Genomic DNA, 9,841 nt, shown 5'->3' with positions numbered 1-9,841 from the left:
ATTTTTGACAGATGTGTTTTTATTGCTGAATACATATTATTTTCTGCTGGTGTGGACATGTGAAGACATGTGCAACTGCGCCATAACCTACATATATTTAATGCATACACAAGAAATGGCTTTTTGTTAGCAGTCCACGTGTGAAAGGGTTGGCAACTGATCAGACGCAAAGTTTAGAAATAATGCTAGGTATTAAACTCAAATTATAGAAATAAACAACAATTCACAACAACTTCCTGAACTGTTATGTGTTTTATCAGTCCAGCTCTTGTTTCAGTCCTTCAAGTATAGCTTTTATCCAGGGAAGAAATTTAGAAATCTTAGTGTAGACGTTTGGCCTTGTTGGTTTGTTGCAGTTGTTCTTCTCGTTGAATGAAACGATACCAATTGCAGTGTCCTTACACACCAGAGGACCCCCAGAATCTCCCTGTGAAAAGTGATCAAAGTTATACGCTGAGAAAAGTTTCAATGGAGTAGAATGTCTATTTGATCAGAATGTACTTTATACCTGACAAAATCCTCCGTGACCTATCGCACACACCATCCTTGAGGTTTTCCCCCAGTACTTCTGACATGATTTGCTGTCAATGACGGTGACATCAACCTCCATAAGACGATTAGTTAAAGAACCATTGGTGGTCTGTCTTCCCCAACCTGCAACACTGCATTTGGACTTGGCCTTGATGTCCCGTTTTTTATTTGGTAAGGAGATCGGTTTGACGCTTTTGTTCTGTTTGGTTGTTCTGTTGAACTATGTAAAAAAATCCCAGAAACTCAGATATGTGGATAAAAGCATAAGATGGAAACTTACATATTGTTTAGTCATTTACCTGAAGTAACATGATGTCATTTTGCAGATTTTCAGAGTCATACCCAGGATGGATGTGGTAGAACTTCACAGCTATGTGGTTAGAACTGTGTTTAAGATTTTGAGCTCCAACCACAACCGTCAAGCTCTGTCCGCTAGATCAAGAGGTGAGAAAACTGTTAAAAAGAAATAAATAAGAAATGTAATGTAAAGTGAATATTGACTTAGATTTTATCGACTTGCGGTGAAAATTCTGATTAAAGAAAAAGCGTACTTTTCAAAGCAGTGTGCAGCCGTCATGACAAACTGTTCAGACACGAGGAAGCCGCCGCAGATGTGTTGCTTATTTCTCTGAACAGAAACCATGTAGGGTCTTGAATGTGGCTTTGCTTCTGTACCGTTCACTATACCCACATTTACATACGCTGAGAGAGAGAGAGAGAGAGAGAGAGAGAGACATCTTTTAAAAAGTAATTGTTGTTTAAATGAGAAATGCAATCAATGCTAACAACACCAGGGTCATTGGTTAAATTTTTCCATTTACTCTCATGTCAGTTTAAAGAAAAGGTGAGAAATACATATTTTTAATACTCTACATTCAGCCCATGTTTAAAATAAATGTCATACTTAAGAACGAGTGAATTATATTACATCAGACTTACCCGTAAAAGTCACATGTGGTAGCAGAGCCCCCAGCAGAAGCAGTGTGAAGATCATGATGATTCTCTAGAAAGTTGTTTCGAAGGTTTGAGATTCTCTTTAGTGTTTAAGGTTGATAAAACATTGTGAGTGGGCAGGTTCTGCCCCCCAAGCAGCATGTGTTTCGATTTTCACAGCTCTTACTTTGCAACAATGATAGGTGTTGTATTTGTGGTCTTGGTGATTATACATAAGAATTGAATTTGACTCACGCTGGTTAGACATGATCTCTAAATCTAGAAGCGAGCATCAGTTATATTCTAACTGACCCAGTTTTCTAACACAATGTTTAAAAAAATTGGTATTAAAGAGAATTTGAAATGCTAATTTTAATAATAACAAATTATAGATAGGTTTGGTTTCTTTATCCATTCTAGTGTTCTTTATCTTTATGTAATATGCATGTAAATACTGTAGCCCTTCAGCTTTGTGTGGTATTGTTAATATTTGCGAATGTAGATGATCTGTGTGAATGTAGATGATCTGTGTGTGGTACACAGGACTGGAAAGACCATTGCTGTTAGTGGATCAACCCATATGAGTGTATCATCCAATTCAAAAGGCTGGGGATTGTGAACCCGTGTGGTGAGAAGAAAGAATTGCAGTTGAAGTTTAGTAACATGCTCCTTAAAGGGAAAAAATGTCCTCATGTTTTACCCACCCTCAAGCCATCCTGACTGAATATGACTTTTTCCTGAAGAATAATGCAGTGGAAGTTAGAATACCACGTCTCTTACTTCCAAGCAGTAGAATTGGAGTGAAAGGGCTTCAACTTTTTGAAGCTCCAAAAAGTGCATCCATCTGTCAAAGAACTGCGCGACACAGCTCTGCGGTCTTAACAAAGGTCTTCTGAAGCGATCGATGAGTTTGTTGAAGAGAAATGTCCATGTTGAGAATAACGTTAATGTCTAGCTTCAATCATACAGCTTTCCTGTAGCTCAGTGGTAAGTGCATTGCGTTGGTTGTGGGTTCGATCCCAGGGGATTGCACATAACTATGTATAAATGTATAGGATAGTGCAATGTAAGTTGCTTTGGATAAAAGCGTCTGCAAAATGCATAAATGTAAATCAATTTAAAATCCCTCGGCTGCAGTTGAACAAGGTTTTGGTGGTGGCGATAAAAGCGCCCGCGTAGAGGAGGCGGCATCCAATAGGCCCTCTTCACAATGACGTCACTTAACTTCCGCCGTCTCACAAAGCCGTGCATCGTGACATTCGTCTTGAAACAAACAAGAAGAAGAAGAACTTCTGTTTTGCCTTAGCGCTGGAATTTAACAGCAGTGACAGAAAAACTGACAGAACACTTATTCAAATACGTATCCTAGCACCTTCGCTAACACAAAAAGAAAACAAAACGTATCTTCATAATTTGTATTTCTGTATTTGTATCCTTTATCTAGCTTTGATATTGTCATAAATGAAAGTTTGTCTGCAAGATGTTGTACATCATCTAGCCGTATTTGTGGCAGCTGTGCGAGAGACTTGGTAAACTCTATTCTGAGGCACTAGCGGAAGTAACGATAGACTGCATCGCGGCAGAACGGAAGATGCGTGACGTCATGTGAAAAGGGCCTATTGGAACAAAAAGAAAAATACTGCGTTAGTCATCGGATCTTATGACACGCCTGCGTCATTTGCTGGAAAAACAAGCCTCAGGTTCATGTGCAGTCGAGCCCATTCACTCCCATTCTACCGCTTGGAAGTAAAATGATACGTGGTATTATAAGTTTGATTGCAATATTCATCAAGAAGAAAGTTGTATTCAGTCAGGAGACCTTGAAGGTGAGTAAAACATGAGGAAACTTTGATTTGCCTGTGAAATTTACCTTTAATTTGGCCTCTTTTGAAGGATGGATGAAGTATATCCATCGCGTTCACCAGTCGCCTACAATCTGCACACATTCCAAAAACAGACAAATTTCGTTATGAAACAAAATGTTTTATTTTTGTTTTAACATTATACCCGCATATAGTTTTAAACCGCACTTGTTTAAAGCAAAACGAGACCACAGACGGTTTATTAATGATTCTTATTCTGTGTTGAATAGAAAGACTTTAATTAATAATACAAATTAAGGACCTTTTTTCTGCATGTTTTAAGTAGTGTTTTGCTATACTCCAATGATGTTCTGCCAAGCCTTCATATTTATATCATTAGAGATGGATCACTACTAGAAGGCAGAGATCTCAGGCAGTACCACATCCAGTACCATCACACTGAACATGGGGGTCCCCCAAGGATGTGTGCTTAGCCCCCCAACTCTTCACCCTGCTGACCCACGACCCAAGCTCTTTGTACCACCTCACATCTGCACTGTTGAATATTTCACTGGTTTGCACTCTATCTGCCATTACCTATCTTATTTTTTCCTTTTCAAAATATTCCTTATAGTTGTATTTTACATATATATAATAATCTGTATTTTTTATATATTTATTTTTATTCTCTGTGATGTTATTTGTATGCTCCATGTGTAACAATCCACATACACTGAAGACAAACACAATCCAACACCGGGGTTAAGAAGCTGATTTACTTTAGACACCGTATAGTGACAAACATCCACATGAAACAGATAATATCTAGGATTACACAAAACATCCACGTGAACAAGGGTAAGACATAAACTAGGAGGTCAGGGGAAGTACAACAGAGTAGAATACAACTAGACCTGACAATGACTGGTGGTGCAAGTGGAGGTTAAATGCAGTGTGGGTAATAGGATGCAGGTGTGACTGATCAGTGTAGATGAGTCCTGGGAAGTGTAATGTAACTAAAAGTCCGGGATAAAGTGTGAGGATATACAGGAGGAGACAAATTATAATTGTTTTGTGCTCACAGCAGCTTTACAGATGATAAAAAGAGGACAATTTTACGAAAAGAAACATATTTTGATTCTGTTTATGCTGAGGTCAATAATAACTATTAGTTCATGGAAGAAATGCTGAAATCCTTTTACTCATAATCTTGACGTATAAGTTTAGGACTTGCTGCACTAATAGGCAGAAATGAGGAAATCTTGGTATAGACGTTTGGTCTTGTTGGTCTGTCACAGTTGTCCTTCTCGCCAAATGAAACGACACCAACTGCAGTGTCCTCACACACCAGAGGACCTCCAGAATCTCCCTGTGAAAAGTGATAAAAAGTTATATGCTGAGAAAAGTTTCAATAGAGTAGAATATCTATTTGATCAGAATATACTTTATACCTTACAACTTCCCCCAGGACCAAGTGCACATACATTCCTTAAGAATGTTTTATCCCATTTCTTCTCACATGCTTTCGTGTCAATGACGGTGACATCAACCTCATGAGACAGACCTGTTAGAGTCATATGTGGTAGCAGAGCTCCCAGCAGAAGCAGTGAGAAGATCATGATGATGTTTCTCTATAAGATGTCTTTGAGGCATAAAGTTCTGCTAAGTGTCAGTCGCTGATATTTCAATCAAACTGGTTAGGTTCAGCCCCTAAGTATTGTTTCCTTTTTCCTTTTTTTTTGAGTCCATGTTCACATATTAGACATGATCTCTAAATCAAAAACTATCATCAATTTAAATATTTGGTGAGAAGGAGTAAAATAAGTTCAAATTGAGTGATAAACTTGGCTTCTTTTGAGCTTGCCCAGTTTTTGTGTGTGTTTGTATTAATCACATAGCGCTAAACTTCCCATGAAACATTATTTTAGAGACCACAGGTGGTTGATTTATTATTGTCATTCACTGTTGAATTAAAAGTAAAATCGATAACGATTTTGAAGAAATAATGTTTCCACATTAAAGGAAGTACGATGGTCTACAATTTTAAGTGAAAATTCTAAACTAGATCCATGAGCACTGAAACTGCTCACTGCGAGAGGGCAGAGTTTAGTGAAGCTCCACGGCATTGATAAAATGAAATTACTGAATTAATAAATGAATAAGTAAGCAGTAGGCTATACAGAAATACTGTTGAAGAAAGAGATGTATTTTGATGCATGCGACTGGGGTCACAACGTTGTCTGTGTCTGAAGCCTTACTTGTTGCCTTTCTGCCCAATTAAGCAATGACTTCTGAGGACACATTTGCGCTTTAAGGCAGCTCACAGAAACTTATTCTGCTTTATAAGCAGCGTTATGGAAATATATATGAATTCAATTACGTTTACACACCGGCAATATTTTCGTCCGTCTTAAAAAAATTCGGACTGGGTTCGATTTTCTGAGTTTTTCGCATCTGTAGCAAGCATTTTGAGAGGTATTTGGCAATTCAGAGACACCATAGAAACAAGTACGAAATACGAAAAAACGCATATGAAAATTTCAGACTGTATACACATATATGTGGAAAGACCTGTTTCACAACTTTTAAACGCCGAAGTGAAATTGCGGGTATGGTCTTGCATGAGAAATTCATGTCTGAGCGTGAGAATAGAGTCATTTACATGGTTCTCATGCTGAATCCGTGAGAGCTGACAGATATGTTATTGAAGTTACTCAAAATGCAAGTATTTTAGTCAGTTCAATGTAGTTTAAATTTAAGTGGCTTGTAAAGCCAGTTTGATTTCCTTTCCAAATGGTAAATGACGATAGAGACATTTCGATTTTTATTTATTACTATGGCCAATATTGTTCTTGTCAGTATTATCACTATTCTTCCATTTAACCATGGGTGTCTATGGTAGCCCTATGAACCGTACGTAGGAAAATGGTAAAAATTGGCACGGTCGTATGGTACTCATTATTCAAGTGACCAATTTCATATTTTCAAGTCTAGGGTGCAAGAGGTCACTGCTCCGATCCTCGTATTGCGCATTTTCACATTTTCATTAGCAATTATGTCTATGTGGACAAAAAAGTGCAAGTATGTCAACATTGAAATGTAATGTCATTTTAGTAATGAAATAAAATAAAGTGTGTTACATCTTAAAGCGATTTTTAAAACATTTAAACATACAAACAGAAACAATCTGAATACAAAATGACATTCTGTCTTTCATTGTCACGTCTGACATCTGTCATCAATACCTGCGTTTGTGAGATATTACTGTTTTATATTACTTTACTACCATTGGAAGTCGGCACTGGGGAGCTACAGTTCATTGAGGGAAACATGAATGCAGGTATTTACCGTGACATTCTGAAGCAGAGCATGATCCCCTCCCTTCAGAGACTAGGCCGCAGGGTAGTATTGCTCTCAGTTTTAGCACAACCTTTTTAGTGTGTTTTGTGTGAATTTTTCCAATAGGATTTAACATCCCGCCAGTAGAATCCATCCATCACATGCCATCAGAACCATTACAGTTTCCATTAAAACCCATACAAATTCCTTTAAAACCATTATAACTTCTTTAATGGTTTCTATTGATTTATTTTACCAGGGGTGTTATCTGGCAGATTTATCATATTGGAATAATGGCCAAAACTAACTACGGAAAGATTTTTTTATACAAGTCAACAGGAAAAGCTTATGGTTCATAATCGTATTCTAATGGAAACCATAAGAATTTCTGTGATAGTTTTTATTGTTATTGATTTTCAAGCAGGGTTCATAGTTGAAATGTTGTGTGCTGTCTGTTAAATTCAGTGGTTTCTTATGTTCTGTTGTCTGTGGGACATTACTAAAGCAGAGCGTGATCCCATTACTTCGGAGACTAGGCCGCTGGGCAGTATTGCTCTGTTTCACTGCACCAACATGGCATCACAAACACTGCCCATGGTTACAGTTCCATGCGCAATCCAGTCATTTAAAATATTTATTATTTGTAAAAGTTAATGGGAAAAGCTAATGGTTCATAATAGTATTTTAATGGAAACCATTCAAATGTTCTTTTCATTCTGTTGTTTTTTCGTGCAGGGTTAGTAGTTGCAATGTTCTGTGTGGTCTGTTAAAATCAGTATTTTATTTTCTGTTGTCTGTGGGATATTTCATAACAACATCTTCTCAATTGTTGACAGCAAACTATTGTGAAATGTAATCATAAACATGAAAAATATGTGTGTTGTAATCATGCTAAACAACCCCACACGTGTGCCATTTTCCCCCTCTGGGAAAGCGTTTTCATACTACATACATTTTTGTTTTTATAACTTAGGGGACCTATTTCAGTATAACAGTCTCATGACTTTTCACAAAGGAGATGGAAACTCAAGTGCATGACTGTGTTGCCGCCGGAGGGGGGAAGGCCAGCAACAAAGTCTAAGGCGATGTGTGACCATGGGAGGGAGGGAATGGGAAGTGGGCTTAGCATGCTCACTGAATGAATGACCCCAATGAAGGACATTAGGGCACAGCACAACCGGCACAAGCAACCTGCCCACCGAACACTCCCAGTACTTGCACACCTTGACCGGCCTCCTCTACTCGTCGCTTTAGGTCCCAGGAGTCAGCCCCAGCCACCGTCCCTGTGGGGAGGATGGCATCGACGGAAAACTGTCAGCATTTTTGAACCAAACTCTTCAAATATACAACATACAAAAATATAAAGACATTTGTTAATTTGTATTTATATTGACATTTTTTGAAGATGAATTAATAATCAACATTTAAGATTGTCTGTCACAACCTCAATTTTATTTGGTTTGGTTTAAAAAGTAATATTTTACACTAGTAATAAAAAGTAAAAAGAATATTTCACATGGCCATAACTCAAACTCTTTCTAATCAAAGTCAAATACAAATATAAAATCCTGACAGACATTCTTTGCCAATTTCATCAATTTATATCACTGACCAGTAAAAAAGTTCCATTTGGGTAAAATAACACAATTTCCTTAGAAGAATGTATACATGTTATACCATGGGTCTGAGAGTAACGCAAATTCAATCCACTATATGAATGTACTTTACATGTGGCAGAATTGACAATAAAGCAGACATTGACTTTGATTATAAACAACATACTGTGGCAAGGGTTACAACTTCCAACAATCCGATCAATTCCCAAAAGACAAAATCAAGCCCTGCCCTACATGTAATACTATTTTTAACCTAAAGAGAAACATATTTCGATTCTGTTTATGCAGAAGTCAATAATAACTATTAGTTACATTATGGATTCATGGAAGAAATGCTGAAATTCTTTTACTCATAATCTTGACGTATAAGTTTAGGACTTGCTGCACTAATAGTCGTCAGACATCCCCAATCTGCAACACTGCAGTTAGTAGCCTTTTTGATCTCCTCTGGTGTAGTTGGAATGGGAATAGACTTGATGTTCTTATTTAGTTTGACTCTTTGATCTAGCTGTAATTCAACAAGAGGATCGTATGAGCTTCTACCTCCCAAAATGTCCAGGAAAACCACCCTAACCCTATCTATGAAGTTCTCATTAACCTTAATAAAAATCAATAACCGCAGCTTAAATGATTCCATGTTTGAGCAGGTGTTGATATTACAATACCGAGTGCAATGTATTACCTTCAGAATCATTCACCACGTTGAGGGGTCGTCTGACATACTGTCTGCGACCCCTTGACCCAAAAAAAACAATCTTGCTTTCATCAGTCCACAATATACCCCATTTCTCTTTAGGTCAGTCAATGTGTTCTTTGGCAAATTGTATTCTTCTTGCTGAAAGCTTGGCTTCACATAGGCGTCTTCTAATTGTTGCAGTAATAAATGCAAACGAATGCACTTACATAGTTTGTGAATCAAATGTCATTTTTTTCATACCGTACACGTTCCTCCATGGCCATGTACACACATCACCTTTGAAGCAATGCAGTTGTGATTCCATTGAGTTTTTACAGTATGTTTCGTTTACAATCTTCACGTCTGCCTCCCTGAGGATGGGACTTGTTCTGTAAGTCTCCAGACGCCCCAAGCCTGCAACGCTGCATACTGTACCTTAATAATCATTGGTTGCTTTTGTGTGGGAATCGTCTTTATGTTCTTATTTATTTGACTTTTCTATCTAGCTGTAAAATGTGTTTTTTTCCAAACAAAGCATTGATTTTTACTTTTTGATCTGACAGTACTGAGTGCAATGTATTAACTTCAGAATCATAATATCCCCTTGTAAAGCGTTTCCTGGAACAGGCTTGTATGTCGGATGCTTGTCATTAGATCTCTCGCCAATATGGACAGACATTAATTTTGATTTGTTGTGTCATGTGCACCTTTCAAAACTGTCAACACAGTCTCTACACTGTTAAAGGTACCAACACCTGTTTATCAATATTTTCAAAGTTTTATTTTTATGCATTTATAATAATGGGTTTTGAACTTTTTCAGTTTTACACCAAATAGAGTCAAAGGTTTTTTCAAACCAAAATATACTTATAGTGGATTCATTAGTTGGTAGCTTAGTTTCCAGAGTTGGTCATGCTTTAAAACCCTCTATATTTAGTTAAAAT

At 37.4% G+C, this 9,841-nt stretch overlaps 1 protein-coding gene across 1 annotated transcript; it reads right to left on the bottom strand.

Annotated features, from left to right (window-relative positions):
• Positions 1–76: 76 nt before the first annotated feature.
• LOC130429821 (granzyme H-like) lies at positions 77–1,560 on the bottom strand. Its single transcript, XM_056758639.1, has 5 exons — positions 1,471–1,560; positions 1,083–1,233; positions 831–963; positions 509–751; positions 77–427 (listed from the first exon to the last, which is right to left on the bottom strand). The coding sequence occupies exons 1-5, from the start codon at positions 1,523–1,525 to the stop codon at positions 257–259; spliced, it is 753 nt and encodes a 250-aa protein (XP_056614617.1). The 5' UTR covers positions 1,526–1,560; the 3' UTR covers positions 77–256.
• Positions 1,561–9,841: the final 8,281 nt, after the last annotated feature.

Source organism: Triplophysa dalaica, chromosome 10, assembly GCF_015846415.1.
Source record: "Triplophysa dalaica isolate WHDGS20190420 chromosome 10, ASM1584641v1, whole genome shotgun sequence".
Taxonomy (NCBI): Eukaryota; Metazoa; Chordata; class Actinopteri; order Cypriniformes; family Nemacheilidae; genus Triplophysa; species Triplophysa dalaica.
This window is presented reverse-complemented; position numbering and strand designations above follow the sequence as displayed.

Excerpts from the sequence above, each read along its gene's own strand:
- LOC130429821 (XM_056758639.1), bottom strand. The coding sequence starts at position 1,525 with ATGATCTTCACACTGCTTCTGCTGGGGGCTCTGCTACCACATGTGACT. Across the intron at positions 964-1,082 it reads GCTGCACACTGCTTTGAAAA|CGGACAGAGCTTGACGGTTG; the intron begins GTACGCTTTTTC and ends CTCTTGATCTAG. Across the intron at positions 752-830 it reads ATGACATCATGTTACTTCAG|TTCAACAGAACAACCAAACA; the intron begins GTAAATGACTAA and ends TTTTTTACATAG.